Source organism: Rosa rugosa, chromosome 3, assembly GCF_958449725.1.
Source record: "Rosa rugosa chromosome 3, drRosRugo1.1, whole genome shotgun sequence".
Lineage (NCBI taxonomy): Eukaryota > Viridiplantae > Streptophyta > Magnoliopsida > Rosales > Rosaceae > Rosa > Rosa rugosa.
In genome coordinates this window covers 48,400,921-48,423,064 of record NC_084822.1, presented here as the reverse complement: position 1 = coordinate 48,423,064, position 22,144 = coordinate 48,400,921, and the positions used below count along the sequence as shown (strand labels likewise).

Genomic DNA, 22,144 nt, shown 5'->3' with positions numbered 1-22,144 from the left:
AGCCAGTGATCTGATGACCACTACGGAAACAACATCAGTCCAATTTCAGACCATAAATAACTTAACAAGTTATAAATCAGAAAACATTCTAACATCTCATTTTATTCAATTTTTGAAATGAAAACCAGAGAACAAAATCATTACAGCTCTACGATGTTCTTCATTCCTGGATTGATGTTAATGTTACTCAATGGGTCGAAGTAATATACCAATGTAGTAAATGGGTTAATGGCAGCCAACAACCAATGATTCCTGCATTAAAAATAAAATAAATCTCTAATTTATAGTGTATGAATCTCCTAAGAAAAATAAGTATAAAATGCCGTACAACAATAAGCATACCCTGTATTATAAGGCGCAAGAATTAATTGATCTACTTGTGCAGACTCTAATCTAAGTGATAGCGCACATGATCTAGCCTCAACCTTTCCAGCTTCATTAGAGATGCGGCCAGGATCTACAAATGCATACAAGTGATCCTCATCCTTCATTTTCAACAATGACCAAAGGTGTCTACATAAAAGAACCTCAATTTCAAGAGACTAAACAACAGTTGCACTGTAATATCCTCAGCAGATAAAAAATAGGTGCAATAGAAACACAACTAAAATAAAAAACACTCACCCGTACTTATCTTAAAGCCCCGGTTCCACTACCGATCAAAACCAGTCACTGCAAAACAAAATCCAATGTTTCTTTCAGTGACTAATTCACAGACATCTAGCTACCTTTCGAGCAATTAATTACTATATAGCTTTTCAATGAACTTCCTATGTATGATGCTATCATCCACAACCAGAATATGGAACTAAAAAAGCATGGGAACTAAAATATCATTTAACAAATGATTCAAACATTCTGCAATTTGTGGTTTGTGCATCATATGCATCAACTGTCTAATTTATTCTATGCTCAAACATCCACCATATGCATATAAGACAAACCAATTATGCAAATAACCAAACTCAAAAGGATTTGAACAAAAAATATGAAGAACTAAAAAAGCTAAAAAACCAAATTCAAGAGTAAAAAAATAAAAGAAAATAAAAAAACATAAGAAGCAACTCACCCAAATAGGCAAAGAAGAGCCAATCGATGCATGCAGAGTGAACAACAAAACCGAAGATCAGCAACAGCAACGGGAAGAGAGTGAACAGCAAAAGCTGAAACAAAATTTAAAAAAAAAATCGATTGGACCTGAATCTTCCAAAATCAAAACAAAAAAAATATCATTCCAATACAAAATAGAACACAAACTACTCACCGAAATCAGCAAATAGGAAGCCCCCAGCAGCAAAAAAGAAGAGATTCTAGACAAAAGAGAAATCGAATAGACTTCCAGTTGTAAACTCGTATCAAGAGGTATCAATTCATTAACACTGCAAAATATAGACAATGGCATATCAATCTCACTAATGACTTCAATAAAAGTTTATATTTTTAAGCCCAAATTAGTATCACTACATGTGTAAGATTAATTCAATTTAGGCACCATCTAGTTTAGTACTTCCTACTTGTTTACTACTAAGACTAGAAGCTGGCAGATCATGTTCAATTACAAGAACCCACAGAGATATATATGCAATCGCTGCTTTTCCAATTCCACCCCATGCCCCAAATCCCAATACATGCGAAACATCTTCCTATCAAAAATGGGTTCAGAACCTCAACATGCTGCAATAAGACATTCAGTGCTATCAAATTTTTCCCAGAATCTCCCAACCCAAGACACAAGCATAACAAGAAATTAGAAAAAATAAGGATCGAGTAACCTCCAAATTCAACTAACCTCACTAACCACTGAACCCATGATATGTCTCACACCATTACTACGAGTTGGACCTTGTTGCGAGTCACCTTGTAGTCGCCACCTCCTCCACCGACTCGAATCAGCTCGAAGTTCCTTTCAGATGGAGTTTCTTTTTTTTGTTCTAAAAACTGGAAATAGATTAAAAGAAACATCATCTTTCCTCTTCTAGTGGGTTTCAATTGAAGAGGGAAGTCGAAAATTTGGGGGAGGAGGGAAGTGAAATTTGGGAGGGAGGAAGCGAAATTTGGGGAGGGAGAGAGCTCGGGCGCGAAATCTAATTTTGGAGCTGTTTTGGAGCAGTAAACTGAAATTGGATTATTTAGGACACCACATTAAAGAGGCCGGCTGTGTCCTCCGAATAGTCTCAACCCTCTAAATAATCTCATTTATATGTGAGTGTCCTTATAACCCTTCAAGGACACCACATGAATAATGTGTCCTTGATAGGTGTCCTTATAGCATATAATTGTAGTAGTGTTCCCCGCTTTCCTACAACAATCCGCCTACTTGCGACCTAGGAAAAACAAAATGACTAACCGAAACACACACACACACACACACATATATATATATCGACGGTTCTGTGGCGTTTCAGGCGGCGACGGCAGCTCGGGGCTTGCCGGACGGAGGCTGGATGCATCCCAGACCGTTCTGGGTAGCGATCAAGCTAGGTCGGAGGAGATCGAGGTTGCAGGTTCTGGGTAGCGACCTGACCTGCAACTGCAAGTTTCTGGGCAGCGACCTGACCTGCAACTGCAAGTTTCTGGGCAGCGCTGCAACCTCGTCGCCGGTGACTCCACCCGACTGCAGACTGGTCTGTCCGACCCCTGGCCTCCGTCCGGCAAGCGGCGCCGCTCCGTCGCGGCCTGAGCAGAGCTGCAGCGTCGACGTCCGCACTTTAGCAAAAGTGCGGACGTCATCTTTAGAACGCCTCCGTGTGTGTGTGTGTGTGTGTGTGTGTGTGTGTGTGTATATATATATATACAGCAGGGATCAGAAGAGGACGTCCGTGAAGAATGAAAAATGCGGACAAACACGTGTCAGCCAGTCAATCAACTTCATTTCCATGTGGGTTCTACCCACATCTCCTCCTCCGTCTCCAACTCTAATATGGTTTTCTAAGACTGAATCCTCTCTTAATCCCGATCCTTCTCCGTCTCTCCAATCTCCAAATCCCAAAACAAAAGCAGATTGAATAGAAAGTGTTAATCTTGAAATGGGCAGCACTTTCTAGTGTTGCTGCTCATCTCCCATTCCCTAAAGAAACCCGCCAACCACCACCACCGCCACTGCCGCCTCAAGCTCCGCTCTAACTTCACATTCTCTCCTCCCCTCCACCACTGATCTCACAATCCCATCCCCTTCGACTCTCATCCTTTCTAATCATCATTGTTGCCAGCAAAAACATCATGCCCAACAAAATCATCTGAGTGAACTCAGTAAAGGTGTGGGTCTGACTTGGTTTCTTTCGGGAAGTGAAAATTGGTCACTGGGTGAATTCGTTTCTGGTTCTGATGGAGCATAGGAAGGTTGAGAATGAGATTGGGTCGCTGAAATCATCATTTTCTTTGGAGCTTTTTTTATAAGGATTGCATCGCAAGATGGGAGAAGAAGAATTGGAGGAAGAATAGGAGTTTTTTTTTTCCTGGTGGTATGTGTCATTGGTGGGGATCTGGATCTATAAAATCTTAGAGTTCATGGTCTCTGAACAATTTGAATATAGGCTATGATTCAAATTGAAGAGTCTGAAAGTAACTAACAGTTCGATTTCATCATTTTGGAGGCGCGAATGCTAACATGGGAGAATTGGAGACACATTGGTTGGTTTGAGGTTGCTCTAAAAGATGGAGTTGAATTTACAGAAGCCGCTTCTGGAATCGACGGTGGTCGGAGTCGAAATTTCAATTAATCAGGAGCTGCCAAAAATCATTGATTCAAACCCAACGTTCATTCCTTACTCAAAATGAAAGAAAAAAGAACTGAGATTTTCAGATAGGGAGATTGATGCTTAATATGGTCATGATTCTCTGATGGATTGCGATGGGTTGCTTGGAAATTTTGGCAGCTTATGGCCTTATGGGTTCTTATATGATTTGAGTTAGATTAGTGGATGATAAAAAAAGATGAAAAAGACCGGGAAATTGGAAGTTCTGGTGCAGTATTTTTCTTATCATAGATTTGATAAAACAGAGACAAATTGGAATAGAAATTGGATAGTTCATGATGATTTGTAAGGATGCTTTGTAGCCTTTGTTAACTTCACTAACTGCAGCAGTGCGACCTTTGTTAGCTTTGTAGCCACTTTGCCTCAAGAAAAAGACCGAGATCGAACCGGGCACCATGCACGAGTCCCCTTGTTCTGGATCCTTCAAGAGGAAGAGGAAGAGAGACAGAGAAGATGATATGGGTGGGGACCCACATATAAGCTTTGAAAATCAAGTTGACTCCGTTGAAATTTCAACGACCAACCAATGGATGACACGTGTTTGATCCGTAGTTTCAAATTCGCGGACGTCCTCTTTGGAACGTTGCTGTATATATATATATATATATATATATATATATATATATATATATATATAGAGCAGCAAGTGATGAAAATGTAAAAACAAATTAGAGTTTCAGGACTTGGAAAAGAAAGATATCCATATATACTTGTAAGTCAATGCCAGAATCAACCACAGCTGGACATTTTCCTCCGAGCTCTAAAAGAACTGGTGTAAGGTGCTTCACGGCGCTAGCCATCACTATCCGTCCCACTCTTCGGTTGCCTGCAATGCACGTACAACCATCTGAATTAGCCATTTTCAATATTGAAAGAGATATTCTATTTATTTTTTTGGGAAATTCTACAGTACCTGCATGTATGTGATACACTCATTTACAGATCTGACAACAATTTTGTTGTCATTGCGGTAAATACTAAATAGAGTTATTTTTAGGTAATTTTAGTTCTATTAGAGGTAATTACTCCACCTACGATATTTTTACAAGTTTATGAACAAATTGTTGTCGATGTAGTAACTTGGTTCAATTATATGTAAATGTGTAAAACAAATGTGATAATGTTGTTGTCAATGTTGTAAATTTGGTTCAACTAAATTGTAATTTTGGTTCAATTAGATGTAAATGAGTGTATGATAAACATCCAATTAAGTACTATAGACAACCCCTATTTTTTTAATCATTATATCCTTAATTATATCATACAGACTATAAAATGAGTAAGAACTAAGAACCTGTGTAACATATTTTGTCCCACTTTTGCTCTAATAGTGCAGATGTTTCAGCAACAGCCCCCTCAACAACTCTAACACAAGAGTTATCCATGTAGTCTCCTAATAGTTTCGCAAGCAATGACGATGTGGCTAGAGCAAGTTCCGACGGTTTTACAACCACAGCATTACCGGCCGCAATGGCTCCGACAACTGGATCAAGGGTCACCACTGGAAAACAGATCAACATTACACAAATGTTATTATTTAGAAACAGAAATTAGGACTGGAGAATAAGCTTCGATATTAACGTACACAAAGGATAATTCCATGCTGAAATTACTAGTACGACACCAAGAGGCTCGGGCACTATTTCGGCTGACGACGGAAAAATGACTGGTGAAGATTTAACCTGCAGTTAAAAAGGCCGGTAAAATACATACTGTTGATTGTTGTAGTTAATCCTTTCCTACTTCATCTAGGAGAGTGTTGATGCACCTGCTTTACACTGTTGCTTTATGGAAATATCTAGATATTTATGGTTAGATATGTATTCAGCTTTAAACTAGTTTAATTAATGTTGCTTAATCTTAACCACATGCTGGGTTAGATAAGCTTTAAATTCATGTAGTATTTAAGGCCTTATCTTAGCCTTGAAGTCAAGAGGGAACGAGATCTGAAAATACATGCAAGCACAAGTTTGCTATCATTTTTTGTCTTTCCATGCTTCATGTTGCTACTGCAACTTTCAATATAAAACTCCTATATCAGAAACTAAAATTCTTATACGTGCTACCAATCATGATGTAGATCTTGAGGTAAACTCAAAAGAATGCATTACATGCAAATAGACCTTTTCAGGCTTCATCCAAGACTCGAGTTCTTTAAGTGCCAATGTACACGAGTTCTTCAATAGCGCTATCTAACATAACAGAAGAAAAAAGAAAAATTAAACAGTCATATAGTTTTTATGTTTTGAGCACAAATACATATATTGTGCACAAGAGCACGACAAATTAAGATGGAGTTGGAAGTTTGGAACCTCTTGAATGTAGGATTCAAATTCGGGTTTGGAGAGGTCGGAGCGAAGAGCCTCAATGATTTCCTGTTCATGATACTCCGTCATTTTCTCAATGTTCTTCAGTTGCGACACTCTCCACTCGTAGCTTCTGGTCTTACCGGAGCCATAACTTTCCCTCAGCTCCTTCACCATAGCCGCCGCCTCTTTTGAACCGAACGCTACGCTCTGCAACTCCTTCGTCGCCATTGGAGTATCAGAGGCACAGATTACAGAAACAAACAGTTGAGGAGTGTATCGAATACGAGTACATCATAGATTGATTGAGCCTGGATGGCAGGCAATGTATATAAATACACACACAGTTTTTATCACTTTGCATTATTGCCACCCAACAAGAATTGATTGTACGTAGCAGGGCGTTGTCAACAACGGTGTGCCCAACCTAGCTAAACATAAATGATCGAGTACTAACTCCTACCTAGAGTAACTACTCCATTCAATTGCCAGATTACGCAGGCAAGCGCGTCACTGTTTTTTGTTTCTTTAATCGAAAGAGGAGATAATCGAACATAAGACCTGCCGATATTTATTGGAAAGAAATGTCTTGTATGTTTATTAAACCACATGCTAATTGGCCATAAACACAGTGTTTAATCAATATTTCACATTTTCATGTGTTCTTCTCATACTCAACCTAGCTCGAATAATTCAAAGATGAAGAAGAGGCGAGGAAGCATATTTGATACATAAAATTGGGCCTTTGACGTGAATGAATACTAGCCCTTTGACGTGAAGAAGGGATAAAAAAATCACTATATATATATATATATACTCCAACTACTTCACACTGCTCTTCAGTTTTATATGCATTAAAAAAGATCAATAAAATTTCAATTGATGTTCATTTTTCTTATAATGTACTCATGAATTGCCATAAATGGGGTATTTCTAAATGTACCCAGCAAATATTTAAGACCCAGCAAACTTTTTATACTAGCAAATTTCCCGTTAATACCCTTATTTCAAACCCAGCAAGACTTCATCGAGATGAAGATTAACAAACCCAACAAACTCTTCTGTTCTAAAACGAAGAAGACCAATCCTATATCTACCTTCCAAATGCTGATATGTTACTTTTCGAGCTGGGCATTTCAAGTTTTGATTGGAGAATGAGGGCAATACTGCAAGGAATATTTTGGAGGAAATCATATGGCACGAGGATATGAAAGTTGCAAGGGTATACTATGCCTTAATCTTCCATACCTACCTCTTCATTTCAGCATCAATTCCATCTCTCCCCAATCTATTCATGTCCCTCATCCTCTTCACCACCACAGACAACCCAATACCCATCAGATCCTTGTAAGCTGACCCCAATCCTCCATTTCCCAAAATCTCTGTCGCGGCCTTCATCAAATCTGGCAACCCAAACGTGCCTCCCTAATCATTCACCATCAACAACTCATTCACTACATTCTTCCCCCTCTGCGAACCCTTTTTGGAATCCCAAGTTTCTTGCTCCATGTTTTCCTTCCCAAGAGCACTAAAATGTTCCTCCCTCCGTTGTCTCTTTTGTCTAATATTTGCAACTTTTTACTTGTTTTTTTGTGTTAAAATTGGGGGTTTTGAGGTTTTTGAAAGACCCAATTGGAGATAGCCGAGTAATTATATCAACTCTAATGTGTTGTTGAGTTTTTGTGCTTATGGTATTGGTGATTTGACTGCTGGGTTTGTAATTCTTCATCTTTGCTGGGTTTAATTAAACATATGGGTATTATTGGAAAATTGCTGGGTGTAAAAAATTTATTGGGTATACTTAGATATTTGTTGGGTACATTTAGAAAGACCCATTGCCATATTACACCATTCTCGTTACTAAATTTGAATGGTGAATGGTGGATTGGAGGTTGAGAAGGAATTTAGAGAGAAGAGGAATGAGAATGAACATGAATCATTATTTCGAACCACCACAGGTGGTCGAGTTGGTAAGAGCCTCTAGGTGTTGAACCCCCACACCCGGGTTTGAATCCCGCCGACGCTTATTGGAGTTAAATCCCAATATATTCTTGGTGGCCAGGGGGGAGGAAGCGTTCTGACATGATCCCCCGACACGAATTAGTCTCTGGGCCTAGGAAGCTTTTGAGGAACCGTGTGATCTCGATCAAAAAAAAAAAAAAAAAATCATTATTTCGAGCCTGATAATCCTTAATTAAACACAAGTAAATTTTTCTATTTCTATCTATTTTTTTGCCTGATCGACTCCCCCAGCGGAATGAAAATATATGTTGGAGTCATTCCAAATTTTCTCGTGGCCCCATAGAAAAGTGATTCCCCATGGTGATAGGCTGATAGCTAGTAAACACATAATTGGATTCAAATTTGTTCACCACACTAAATATAAAACTGTCATGTGTTATAAAACAAAATTATAGTTAATCATGATGTTTTATTAAAAAAATATAATTTAAGTATTCAATTGGTTTTTTTTTTAAAAAAAAATTAAAAAAGTTACAGCAATTTCTCTCCTAATTTTGTGGAATCTTCTCATTTTTTCATGGGATGTATTGTAATTTTTTCAAATATGATATAGTCTATTGACTATCTTATCCACATATAAAAATAATTTATTTATTAATATTTGTATAATGTGAGGGCATATCACTTCAAAAATTTAACAATTCCCTCAATAGAGTGACAAGTTTTAATAGGGTGAAATCACCACAAAATTAAAGTTGTGAGCAAATTTGAATCCCACATAATTAAAGGAAATAACGAGAATAATGTGAAAATACCCATTACGAGAGGCAGAGCTCCTCAAAATGTTGTCCCAAAATCCAATATTTGCAGCGGCTCTTGAAGTCGGTAAGGGACAGAGGAAAGAGACACAAAAAGGGCGTGTGCCCAGCGCCCGTTCCAATTGGGCCAGCTCTCTACAGTTCATCAAAAGCCCATCCAAAACAAAAGGAGACGCCGCAGCGAATCGTGTGAACCAAAATGGCACACCATCACAGTCTTCTCTCCCCATCACTCCCAACAACTCCAACAACATCCCACTCCCAAATTCACACTTCCCTTTCTTCAACTCCAGCCATGGCCTCCGTCGCTCTCGGCGGCGCCGCCGCTACATCTACTCGCTGCCTCCTCCCCTCCGCCAGAGCCTCCCTCTCTCTGTCTCGCTTTTCTCCTTCGTCTCTCAAATGCCGAGGCCTCGGCTCTTCTCCGCTCATCTCTCACCTCTTCCTCAGCCGCAAAGCCTCGCCGATGGCGTGCTCCTCCAGCCGCGGCTTCGCCGCAGCTCCGAAATGCGCGGCTTCCGATCCCGAGCAGCTCAAGCTTGCGAAGGAGGACATCAAGGAGCTCCTCAAGACTAAGTTCTGCCATCCAATTCTGGTACCTAATCAATTCTGTGACTGAGAATTTTAATCTGCTAATGGCGATCTTCGCCAAAACGTTGAGATTGACTGACTGACTGTTTTTTTTTTTTTTTTTTTTTTTTTTACTGTGGCAGGTTCGGCTGGGATGGCACGATTCTGGAACTTACAACAAGAACATTGAGGAGTGGCCGCAGAGTGGCGGAGCTAATGGGAGCTTGAGGTTTGAGCTTGAGCTTAAGCACGCCGCTAATGCAGGTGATTAACCTGAGCTACTTGGAAGTAAATTGAAATTAAGCATTGGAAATGTTGGTTGATGTTTAATTTGAGTTGGTATTTTAGGTCTTGTGAATGCTTTGAAGCTTATTCAGCCTATCAAAGACAAGTACTCTGGTGTCACATACGCAGACTTGTTCCAATTGGCTAGTGCTAGCGCTGTGGAGGTTAGTCTTACTCTAACTCATAGCATCATGTCAATCAATGTAGATTAAACCTTTTTTTTTTTTTTTTTAGTTTAGAAAATTATTTAATGGCCGTATTCTGTTGGAATTTTCAGGATGCTGGGGGCCCAAAGATTCCTATGAAGTATGGGAGAGTTGATGTTTCAGCACCAGAGCAGTGCCCAGAAGAAGGAAGGCTTCCTGGTTAGTAAGATATGTGTATGTTTGGGGATTGCGCAAACATAGAAATGCAATACGTAGAAATAAATAAACATGGAAGTGATCGTTTGGTGCTCCATTTAGACACCCTTTTTGCTAAGTTTCTCAACTTATTCTTGAAATATTTGTCTGCTGTTTGTTCAGATGCCGGCCCCCCTTCACCTGCTGATCATCTACGTGAGGTGTTCTACAGAATGGGGTTAAATGACAAGGTGAGTTAAAGTTCTTTGTACAGCTTTCTGGACATCATACTGTGCATGTGGTGTATACTTATAAAGATATTTGATGTGTAGGAAATAGTTGCATTATCAGGGGCACACACTCTGGGGAGGTCCAGACCTGAACGCAGTGGTTGGGGCAAGCCAGAGACAAAGTATACGGTATTGAATTAGCATTACCATTTCCTGTTCATTAATTAATAAGTTTAGCATGGCTTGAGTTGGATATTTTCCATTCCAGCAGTTTGTTTGAGGATGTGAGATTTTACAGTCAGATTATGCGCATATAGAATTGATAAATGTTTGTTTACAATGTTAACATTGATTCTTTAGCATAGCCGACCTAGGAAAGCATTTTATTTGAAGAACCCTTCATTAGTTTATACTCTAAAATAGTATGGAAAGATCATTCTCTAGATGAAAATATCACTTTACTTTTGTGTTTGTTGATTACTTAGGATAATGAATCAGGTTGGCCATATGTTAGAGATATTCCTTAGTAGCAGCAGCTATGATGAACGTATTAATAATCTTAACTACTATTATTTTGCATAACAGAAAGACGGGCCAGGTGCACCAGGAGGACAGTCTTGGACAGCACAATGGTTGAAGTTTGATAATTCCTACTTCAAGGTTTGAAATCTGAAAATACACTTAATTTGACACTGCACCCAACACAAGGCTAAATGGAGTTGCAGGCTGGTACTGGTTTTTCTTTTGCTTATTGTTGCTGTTCTGTACAGGATATCAAGGAAAAAAGGGATGAAGATCTACTAGTGTTGCCTACTGATGCTGCTCTTTTTGAAGACCCATCATTCAAGGTAAGACATAAATAGAATTGAGTGCGAGGCAGTTTAATTCTTAGATGTGATGACATGGAAGTTTAACATAATTTTCAGGTATTTGCTGAGAAGTATGCTGAAGATCAAGAAGCCTTCTTCAAGGACTATGCTGAAGCTCATGCTAAACTCAGCAATTTAGGAGCCAAATTTGATCCTCCAGAGGTTTGCTAGCTTTCAATCTATTGTTTTCTATTTATAGGATTGAACTACTTGTACAGCCAGTTTAATTACCACAATGCCACATCCATTTTTAATGCTTAAGCAAGGGGAACTTAATTCCCAAATTGATTTTCATTAAAAAGGAATTAGAAAGAAAAAGTTGACATGGTGATACGCAATTTTTTTTAACAGTTTCATTGTTGATATGCTTGAGCACCGTTTCATTGTTTCATATGCTTGAGCACCGTTTCATTGGATAATAGTCTTAATAGAGCTCAATACCTTTTTCTTTTCCCTAGATATATGTTCTAGTTTTCCTCAAACAACTATTTTTGTTGGCTCTGGAGATTCAGCTACTTATAATGGGCACCCAAAACTTCATTTGTCCACAGATGTAGAAAATGTTCATTTATTTTCGGTTTGCCTATTTGACCTTCTTAAATTTGATGATCAGGGTATTGTGATCGATGATGGTGCACAACCTGTACCGGAAAAGTTTGTGGCAGCTAAATACTCATCTGGCAAGGTTGTAAACACGGAACTCTCAACTCCTTGTTCTTTTGGTCAATTATTATAAAGAATGCCTTGCATATTTGAGCATTAAAGACAATTACAGAAGTTTTTTTTTTTTTGTGTGGTACAAATTTTTCATGGTCTTTAATTTTCATGGTTTTCTGCAGGACTAGAAAAAGAGTCATGTTTTGTAGTGGCGTCTCTTTTAATAATACAAGATGAAGCAATTTCAATTCCTGTCAAACTCACATGTAATATAGTTGGAAGTCTTAAATGAAGGAGAAAGGAATAAAAATTCAATAGTATTACCTATGTGAATTGCAGAGAGAGCTATCAGACTCTATGAAGCAGAAGATCCGGGCAGAGTATCAAGCTATTGGTGGAAGCCCAGATAAGCCTCTACAGACAAACTACTTTCTAAATATAATAATTGTAATATCTGTTTTGGCAATTTTGACATCACTATTTGGAAACTAAGTTCTGGGTTTTCGTTTTTTACAAATGGAATTGTGTTGTTATTTTACACTTCATACTGATATCACGAAGTGATCCCAGAGGTTATATGAGATTTATCTGCTAATTTATACTAATTTCATCCATGATTTCAATCAAGATCAGTACTTCAAATGTTCTCTGTGTTTGAAACTTCTACCAAACACTGTTGACCTGTGTGATAGTTGGACTCAGTTATATATACATATGTATACGTACATGTGGCTCCAAATGTGTTAACTGCCCAGAATTGCACACATTTTTGGTTATATCAGAGGAAGTTGAGCTATCTGAGAATTGCATTGCACCTTCATTGAAAACTCATGTTCCGGTAGCTTAATGGCAAAACTTTTGTTCTTCCACTGGACAGAAGAATGTTCATGGAAATTTTGAAAGGTTATGTGATACCAATATCACTCAAAATGAATTAAGTGTAATTGGCTGAATGATTCATTGTATTTTCGGTGTTGGTTTCAACTTACGCTGGTACATTATTCTACTCTGCAACAAGGAAATCTATTTGATATTTTTTGCATTCTGAATCTAGCAGTGGCCAGTATGCAAATCTTACCAGCAATGGTTGTAACATAAATATGTAGTGATGGATATGATTCAAATCTTACCAGCAATGGTTGTAACATAAATATGTAGTGATGGATATGATTCAAATCTTACCAGCAATGGTTGTAACATAAATATGTAGTGATGGATATGATTCAAGCCAATAGCCATTGACATAAGTTAACCTTCTTCTTTGATGTCGTTCACTTTATGCAATTAGGGAATACATACAGATAGTTATATGGTGGATGCTGTTAGTTTATGGATGTGTCCCCGGTCCAGTTAAAATGATACGCTAATTGCCCATGTCCAAACTTGGAAGTATAATACTATTCCATCAGTAGATTGAATATCAGTTCTCGAGGATCCATTCTTTGCTGGCTTCTCTGTTGATGACTTGATGTTCTCTTCTGTTGGAATTTGCTGATGATTTATTCAACCATTCAAGTATGTCTTGTTGGTCTAGGAAGTCTCAGCTTTCAAAGGTCTCCTGCCATTAGTACTGAAACATAGAGTATTGTCTTCTATTCGATTCGATGTGAGGTGAGGTGAGGTGAGTTGAGTCTCATCAGCTCGAGTCTGTAAATAAGATTGCCCTTCATGCATTGTACCCAAGTTCCTAACCCATCCAGAGTAGATATTCTTTCTTGGAGAACAAAATTCACTCTCCAACTTGAGGGCGTATGTGGCAACATAATAGGCAAGATAATCATATATAATCATATTAATTACCAGATTTCCTTTCCTGGAATAGAATCTAGAGTAGAGATTCTTTCTTGGAGAACAAGATAGTCGTTGCTCCTGTATAATTGTACTCTCTTATTCTAGAGTAGATACACAGAAAACACTAGGGCTCTGGCACCAATAATCATGGCGGTTGCAACAATCGGAACGGCTTCGCTTGGACCAGTCTTTCAAGAACTCTGCGATCAAGTTACCCAATCGATGGAGAAGAATAGCAAGTTCAAAACTCTCTTGGGCTACTTTCAGTGCTCGCTCAACTCCGTGAAAGAACGAATCATCCAACCTATAGAAGAAAAGCCCGAGAATTTCCCAGATGAAGGAATTGAAAGTTTGATGATACTAGTGCAGAAGGGTCTAAAGCTAATAACTGAGAAGTTCTCCAAGCTCCGACGTTGGGACCTCTATTTCTGCATGGATGATCACACCGTCGAACTTCTCCGTTTGGATAGTATTCTCAGAGAGCTGATGGAGCAGTTTTGGGTAAGGGAGTTACGTGATGTGAATGACATCAGAGGCTATATGCAATACTCGATGAGCCCCGAAGTGTACAACACGTTGAATGAAAATCTTCAGAGAATCGTAGATACTTTTGAGAAGGCATGGGAGTCGAATACCATGGCTCCGGAGGAGCCAAATCATGAAGAGGAAGAAGGAATGGAACAAGCGGCGCTGTTGGTGTTTGAAACATTGTTTGAAACGGTCCATGAAGTGTTGAACAAGAAGAAGACGCCTGTGATGTTTGAATTGCTGCTTGGCGATATTTTTGACAGACTCTTATTGTTGAAACCCTTTATGGAAAAGAAGGCAAAAGCATTTGATGGCCCAGACGAGGAACTAAGAAATTTCAAAGCAAAGATGGTGAAAGGGGTGGAGATTGTTCGCAAGAGCTCTGGGTTTGGTATGTGGGGTGGCTACAATAAGAGAAAGTATGAGTGCATCAACAACCTACTCGGACTGAATCAATCTCTTGAAAGACTATTATGTATAACGAGATGGGTGGAGGCAAGGAAGGCGAGGCATTACTTGCTTTTCCTGAAATATTTGAAAACGGCTTCCAATGAATTAAAAAGCAGTTATCTGGTGCAGAATCAAACTGAGAGAGCTGATGGCAAAGAATGCGAGGAAGGCCTAATTGAAAGCAGTGTTGTGGTGCAGTATCAAGCTAAGAGGAAGGCCTTGGCTTTTAGGATGATGGTGGAGACGGTTAATGAATTTAAATGCAGTGGTACGTGTGCACCGTGTGGTGCAGAATCAAACTCTCGGTTTGCTGATTTAATGTGATCAAGGTGTCAATGGTAGTGGACTTCCATAGCTAGTTTTTTTTTTTATATGATTTCTGCATGTGTTTATACTGCAGCTATGCATTGTGCTAGGCTAGCTAGGCAATATCAGTTTGGTCAGTGATAATTTTGATTCTATCTTTTGGTTTTCTTTAGTACATGTGTTCAGTTTGCTTAAATATAGTGATTTGCTCAAACTTTTGAGCCTTGGCTTGGAATTTTTATGATAGGCTCATATGAGAGCTGTCAGTGGCGGAGTCAGATTTCGATTTAAGGTGGGGCACTCACGGAATATCAAAACTTAATATTAAAAAAAAAAAAAAAAACAATTAAAATGAAATGCATCTTGTAAATTGTCTAAATCAATAACTATATTAACTTCTATAATTCAAAAGTAGAACAATAATAGTGATACTATCACATACGTAATATATAATATTATATAAATAAACACATATGTTCAGACTAAAATAAAAAAACAATTAGACCCACAAAGGTTACAAGAAGAAGCATCGAACCCATGACCATGTTGGTATTAGTTCAATCAAACAGCCACTACACTAGAGTAACTTTATTAGAGAACCTTATATGTATTTATACTAAAAAACTCTAATAGGTCACCGGACCCACTAGACCCCTATGCTGCTCCGCCCCTAAGAGCCGTCATATAATTTCAGAGTCGTCATGCAATTTCAGTGTTCTAATATCTTTTTTTTTTTGTGGCCACACTAGAAAACAGATATTATATGATGACTCATAATTATAGAGAGTATAACATGTCTATCAATTATTTAGCTCAATAGCTCTTATTGAACATTTAGAAGTTAAACCATCAGGTTGCATCAAGTGAAGGGGATAAAGATGATCTTTTAAGGCAGTGACTTGTAGTTGCTTAATGGATAATTCTTCAGTTCATCATTTCAGTCATTCTCTTTGAATCAACACATGTTCACTTTATAATAATGGAAAGATCATCTCTAAAAAAGCTTTTTTTTTTTTTTTTTGAACGCGTGGGGTGTCAGTCCATTAATAATAAAGTAGGAAATATTACAAACCGGACTCCGGGCAACGATAGAAGAGAGTCATGAATGAATAACCTAAAGCAAGCCCTAGACTACTCAAAACATAATGTAACCATAGGATTAAGCTCCAATGATTCAAGTAACCTTGACACTACTAGGGAGGATCCGAACGCAGCCAAGACCCTTCCCCAATATTATTCTTAAAGCAGAGGCTCAAAGAAAAAAGAAAAAATGCTAGCTTAAATCTAAAAAACTAGATTAAAAACCCTAAAGAAAACAGAGCCCAACAAAGCAGACCCAACCTTAGCCCAGCAACAGAGACCCAAGATGAGGCCCAACACATCAGCCGCAAACCATGAACCCGGCCAAACCCGCCTGGATGCCCGCCGTCGACCACCAACGCCACCTGCATCCACCACGTCGATCCAGTCCATAAAAGAAGGAAGAAGCCATCGTCCTTCAAGTTCCAGCCAAACCGGAAGGAGCAGCGACCAAACGATCAGGAGAATACCACTGCGAAACCAGACGAGTCCGACATCCACCTCCTCCACCGCTCGAACCCAGCGTGCATGACCTCACCCATCGTCTCACAAGCCGCTAGATGCTCCAGATCGGACCCGATCCAGGGGCTTATTTGCCCCCACTCTCACTACCCAACCCAAAGGGGGAGCATAACAGCAGGAGACCAATGAGACCCGTCCGACGACGACATCAAGGCGACGCGCCGTCGAACGGAGAGAAGAAAAGGGAAGTGACGGCTGTTCCTCGGGAGAGACGAGAGAAACAACCCTAGAAGAAGAAGACTCAATTTGACATCTCTAAAAAAGCTTTGATCAAATTAGTCAGCTTATTTTTCGTTCATCATTATAATAATAATTGTTTTACAAAATCGTCTGTTTGTTTTTTAGGAATAGGTTACGTATTGTTTTCTAAAGATCTTAACACTCCATGTAACGGAAGTTCAAAAAACAAAAACTGCTATGTAGTAGATTCTAGTACTTTGTAGACGAAGATGGAATATTCTGACGGGAAATGAATGTCATTTTCACTTTTACATATAAAAACAGGGGAACAAAAAATTTGACCGGTTCAGTAACGTAAAAAACAAAGTCTTATCTTCTTCGGTTCTTCCCCAAATTCAGAAATCGCGAACAGACACAAGAAAACTAGGGTTTCCCAAATCAACAAGACTAGGGTTTCATCATCATCGTCATCTGATACCTTTCGCCGTTTGAGTCATGGCGGTGGCGACAATCGGAGCGGCGTCCCTCGCTCCGATCTTCCAGGAGCTCTGCGATCAAGTCACCCAATCCATGGAGAAGAACACAAAGCTCAAAACCCTCCTGGGATTTTTCCAGTCCACGCTCAATTCCTTCAGAGACCGAATTATCCAGCCCGTTCAAGAAGGCCAGCAGATTTTCCACGATCAAGACGACAAGATCGAGTCCGTCGTCGTCGAATTGCAGAAGGGAGCGAAGCTAATCGCGAAGGTCTCCAAGCTCGGGTCTTGGAGCTATTTCTGGCTGGACGAGTACACGGAGAAGCTTCTGGAATTGGATAGGTACTTCAGGCGTCTGCTGGAGACGACTTGGGTTAGGGAGTTTAGGGTTGTGAGGCAGCAGAATAGGGATGTCAACCACCTGATGGATGGGATGCTTCGGAGAATGTTTGATGCTTATAAGAAGGCCGTGGAGGCCGAAACGGTGCCGTTGAGAACAGAGACGGCGGCGGAGGAGGAGAGGGGGAGTGGTGAAGAGGAAGAGGCGGCGCTGGTTGTGTTTCGGAGGTTGTTTGAGGCGGTGAGAGAGGCGGAGGAGAAGAACGAGGCGCCCAGGATGTTTAGGTACCTGGTTTCGGATATAGAGAGCACATTGTACTCGTTGCAGCCGTTTTTGGAGGAGATGGCGGCCCACAACAAGGTGTTGGACCGGCCCAGGGAGGAGGTGAGGAGTTTCAGAGTGGAGATGGAGAAGGGGGTGGAGGTGGTTCGGAGGAGCGGTGGGGTTGGTAAGAAGTGGGAGGGATACAGCAAGAAGAAATATGAGTGTATTGATGGGCTGTTGGGGCTGAATCAGTGTCTGCAGAGACAGGTGTGTATTCTGAGATGGCAGATGGCCAAGAATGCGATCCAGGCATTGGATTTGGTGAGGAAAATGGAGAGGGCGGTGAATGAGATCGAAAGCAATGTGGGAGTGCTGAAGCAAGCTGGAGTTGCGAGCACAAGTTGATCAGGACTCGAGGATTAAGGTGACAATTGGAGTGTACATCCCTCTCATCTAATAGCTTGTTTAAATTTCTAAAGTTGTTGCTTATTGCCTTGTGAATACTGAATACCCTTATCATTAGGACTTTAGGAGTGTATAAGCAGGTTGCTTCAGATATTTTCTTAAAAAAAAGTGTCTTATATTGCAGCGGTGAAGTTTCTGCATCATGTAGTTAGCATTGTGCAATTGACTTTATGTACTGGTCTCATCCTGAAATTGTAAATGTACTGACATGGTTTTCTTATATATATGTTCAGTTGTTGCTTATTGCCTTTCTGGTCCGCTTATTGGTTGGTTGTTTCTAGTCCTATGTTCACTTGGTTAATCATTGTCGATTCCCTTATTACTGATTGGCCCTGCAAAGATCGCATTGGTTATTGTAATGGTCTGGAAGCATTGCAAATTTGCACCCACCCTGAGTCCTAATCCATCCACCCTTATTTAAGCTCGTGAGTATTTGTTGATGAGAATGGAATTAAGAATCCCTTTCTAGGTGTTATGCTTATTTCAGGGGTAGAAATGAATGGCTTTCATGTTAGAAAATGTTCAGAATACCAGAATCCACTACCTAGGCCTCCATTCTGCAAACTACAGAATTGTGGATTCTGAATGGCCCAGGGATGGGAGCTATAGTTTGTTCTCTGAAGAATCTAGTGTTATGAATTTGTGATTAAAGGGCAGCCTGTAGATTCTATGTTTTAAACAACCCTGGTGAATACCATAATCCACTACCTAAGCCTCCATTCTGCAATTTACAAGATAGAAAAACTAGACTCAGACCGGATTAGTATGAAACCTTATTCCATTGGATGCATGCATAGCCTAGGACTTTACCATATGGAAAACAAACGACAATCAAAATCAGGAAAATCATGCTTGTTTCTGGCGTCGCTTTTTGAGAATAAAAGGACAGAACAGCTGATACAAAGGGGATTCACACTAGATAGCCTTTGGATAGTGGATATGAGCTGAGTGGAACTTCCATATCTGAACGTTGGAGAACTTGCCTACTACCTTTAAGCCCCTGTGGATTTTTTTAACCAGACGTTCTCTCTTTTTTTGGTCTGACAACCAGACGTTCTTTCTCCAAGAGGTCCTTAAGTCCCTTGGGTTCTCCTTTGATCCATGGTTGGAGAGGGTCAAGCGTGGACTGGAAATTTCCGATGAGGGATTCAAACTCGGTACAACTCTGCATTGCTTCCTCAACTCTCTTGAACAGAAGCTCAAACAATGGCTGGAAGTTTGTTTGAAGTTCTTGTAATGGCGGCTGCCATCTGATGGTCTAGAATTCCACTGAGTTCCAGCCATTTGATTATCTAGCATCTATATCTAGTTAACAGGCTGATTAACGGCACCAATCTTGGAATTTGTACAGAATACAAATAAATGAAAGTGAAAAAGTAAAGTAGAACTTAAGAATGTAGCCTATTATCGGGAAGAGTAGTGCTACATACATCAAAAAGTTATATAAAAAAACTAATACTAAATTATGTGGCGTCTTATGTGGTATCTACCATGTCATTACTTTTAAATTGAACAATTTTTAGCATATCTAATTATTTTCATTTTCAAATTAGCCTAAAAATGTAGCAATAATAATAATGTTCAAGGATATATGAATTATGTGTCTAACCCAAACTTTGATTACTTTGTTTCAGTTGTAATAAAGTAGTTTGGGTCTACTCTGATTAGACCACCGATTTTGTTTAAGTCTTTTATTTTTCAAGATTAATGTAATAATGCACTCGCCAAAAACTTTTAGTAGATGTTTTTAGTTTTTAATTTTTCTTTGAATAGGCTCACCAAAAGTAGGCATGATGTTTAGGAAAGAAGTTGAGATTAGTGGCACTTAAGAGAGCCTTGCTCCACCAACATCTCTTCTTTTCATCCCTGGTCATGTCTAATTTGGAGCTACTGAAAGAAGTTAAGTGACGACCATTGTTTGCATTAGCTAGTTTGGATTAGATTTTCATTGTTAGAGACTTTAATGTAACCATTGTCTTTACGAATAAAATTTGAGTTTTTTTCATATCGACTCCATTTTAATTCTGAGCTCTTTTAGAAATGGACTCTGGAGAACTTCATTGTCTCGCAAATAGTGTAACTACGCACACGATTATTCGCCATAGGCAACTATTTTTGGAGATGTTGCCTACGCATTCTTTTGTGACTACGATGGCAGGACCATCGAGTTTAATTCAAGGACGTGGCAAAACTTTGACATTGAGGCAAGTAATAATACACTGAAATCGTTAAAATGAAGTATCCATCCTTGGCTAATGAAAGAGGAACCTGAAAACTACCCTAAGCTTCCACTCGTTGAAACGATGGCATAATAAACGGCATGTCCGACAACCACGCCTAGAGAACGGTTTGTCGGATGGAAAGTGAGTAACTAGAAGTGTGTCAACGCATACCAATAGGCTCCTAGGGTTGTTCTCTTCTGGTTTTTCTAAGATCCCATGCCCGATTGCCCTTTTAAATAGACTTACGGAGGAAAAAAAAAAAAAAGGAAAAAAAATGTTTTTAAAAAATATGTACTGTGTTTTATTTTTTTATTTATGTTTTTTTTTAAATTATATTTATTTATTTTTTAGTATTACTTTAAGTTAATTTATTTTGAAGCAGGAAACAATAGCGTCGGGTACCAAAGAGAAAAAAATGAAAAATAAAAAAGAAAAAGAATGCGCGGGGAAAAACTAGACGAAAAATGATTGTAGTGGCTGGGATACGGTGACTTTTTTCAACAACGTGCATATTCCTATACAAGATTAGACGTCTAATGCTTAAAGAGAAAAATGATTAGAGAGAGTGATGACTGCAAACCTCTTAAGAGAAATGTCGATCATAAAACGAACACAAAGCTGCCTGAGTCTACTCTACTATGTGAAACTTTAAAGTTCAACCATGGCAAGGTGGGAAATGGTAAGGCGATCTCTATTTTCCATTTAATATCTCTATAAGTCTCATGAACTAGCCGTCTGTTCATATTTGCCCTTTGTTTTTTTGTTTCATTGAAGGTTAATGATGAAGAGCTTGTTAGATGTTATGAGGCATTTCATGAATTTTGCGAGAATCATCGGAGCAGATACCAGGAATTGCGAGCCGTTTACTTTGAGCAAAGCGCTCGGTTTTTAAAGGACAATGAGGCATTTTTGTTGACTCGGGAACATGTTCACCCGAACAGAGAGTGTATCAAGGCTGATAAGCCAAATCCCAAAATCAGAGTGAGAAAACTATTTTGCAGAATTGTGGAAAGGAAGATTGAACCTAGGGGAAATAGACTTCAGGTTTGGTCAAGCCTGGTTGGCAGAGTTTGAAGCTGTATTGGAGAACATAAAACAAACACAAAGTGGCCTCAGTCTACTATGCTATGTGAAACCTTAAAGTTCAACCATGGCAGGGTGGGAAATGGTAAGGCGATCACTATTTTCCATTTAATATCTCTATAAGTCTCATGAACTAGCCGTCGGTTCATATATACCCTTCGTTATTTTATTTTATTTTTCCATTGAAGGTTAATGATGAGGAATTTGTTAGATGTTATGAGGCGTTTCATGAATTTTGCGAGGATCATCGGAGCAAATACCAGGAATTGCTAGCCGTTTACTTTGAGCAAAGCGCTCGGTTTTTAAAGGACAATGAGGCATTTTTGTTGACTCGGGAACGTGTTCACCCGAACAGAGGGTGTATCAAGGCTGATAAGACAAATCCCAAAATCAGAGTGAGAAAACTATTTTGCAGAATTGTGGAAAGGAAGATTGAACCTATGGAAATAGACTTCAGGCTTGGTCAAGCCCGGTTGGCAGAGTTTGAAGCTGTATTGGAGAACATAAAACAAACACAAAGTGGCCTCAGTCTACTATGATATGTGAAACCTTAAAGTTCAACCATGGCAGGGTAGGAAATGGTAAGGCGATCACTATTTTCCATTTAATATCTCTATAAGTCTCATGAACTAGCCGTCCGTTCA

General features: G+C 39.3%; 2 protein-coding genes across 3 annotated transcripts; one reads left to right on the top strand and one right to left on the bottom strand.

The window, feature by feature from the left end:
• Window positions 1-1,392: 1,392 nt before the first annotated feature.
• LOC133736813 (aldehyde dehydrogenase-like) lies at window positions 1,393-6,367 on the bottom strand. The gene is made up of 5 exons (XM_062164409.1): window positions 6,068-6,367; window positions 5,867-5,947; window positions 5,341-5,437; window positions 5,050-5,256; window positions 1,393-4,581 (listed from the first exon to the last, which is right to left on the bottom strand). The coding sequence occupies exons 1-5, from the start codon at window positions 6,290-6,292 to the stop codon at window positions 4,424-4,426; spliced, it is 768 nt and encodes a 255-aa protein (XP_062020393.1). The 5' UTR covers window positions 6,293-6,367; the 3' UTR covers window positions 1,393-4,423.
• A 2,643-nt stretch (window positions 6,368-9,010) lies between these two features.
• Window positions 9,011-12,420, top strand: LOC133736812 (probable L-ascorbate peroxidase 6, chloroplastic/mitochondrial). Of its 2 annotated transcripts, none has more exons than XM_062164407.1 (11): window positions 9,011-9,436; window positions 9,555-9,675; window positions 9,760-9,860; window positions 9,974-10,061; window positions 10,221-10,288; window positions 10,370-10,456; window positions 10,853-10,927; window positions 11,038-11,115; window positions 11,194-11,298; window positions 11,750-11,821; window positions 12,133-12,420. In XM_062164407.1, the coding sequence occupies exons 1-11, from the start codon at window positions 9,041-9,043 to the stop codon at window positions 12,283-12,285; spliced, it is 1,344 nt and encodes a 447-aa protein (XP_062020391.1). In that variant the 5' UTR covers window positions 9,011-9,040; the 3' UTR covers window positions 12,286-12,420. The 2 variants fall into 2 exon arrangements, with proteins under 2 accessions (XP_062020391.1, XP_062020392.1); XM_062164408.1 differs by having other exon boundaries at window positions 9,014-9,436; window positions 11,976-12,338.
• Window positions 12,421-22,144: the final 9,724 nt, after the last annotated feature.

Coding starts and splice junctions, on each gene's coding strand:
- LOC133736812 (XM_062164407.1), top strand. CDS start 9,041: ATGGCACACCATCACAGTCTTCTCTCCCCATCACTCCCAACAACTCCA. Junction 9,676..9,759: donor TAAGCACGCCGCTAATGCAG/GTGATTAACCTG, acceptor TTGGTATTTTAG/GTCTTGTGAATGCTTTGAAG. Junction 10,457..10,852: donor AGCCAGAGACAAAGTATACG/GTATTGAATTAG, acceptor TTTGCATAACAG/AAAGACGGGCCAGGTGCACC.
- LOC133736813 (XM_062164409.1), bottom strand. CDS start 6,292: ATGGCGACGAAGGAGTTGCAGAGCGTAGCGTTCGGTTCAAAAGAGGCG. Junction 5,438..5,866: donor CTGAAAAGGTCTATTTGCAT/GTAATGCATTCT, acceptor TTTTAACTGCAG/GTTAAATCTTCACCAGTCAT. Junction 5,257..5,340: donor AGCATGGAATTATCCTTTGT/GTACGTTAATAT, acceptor TCTGTTTTCCAG/TGGTGACCCTTGATCCAGTT.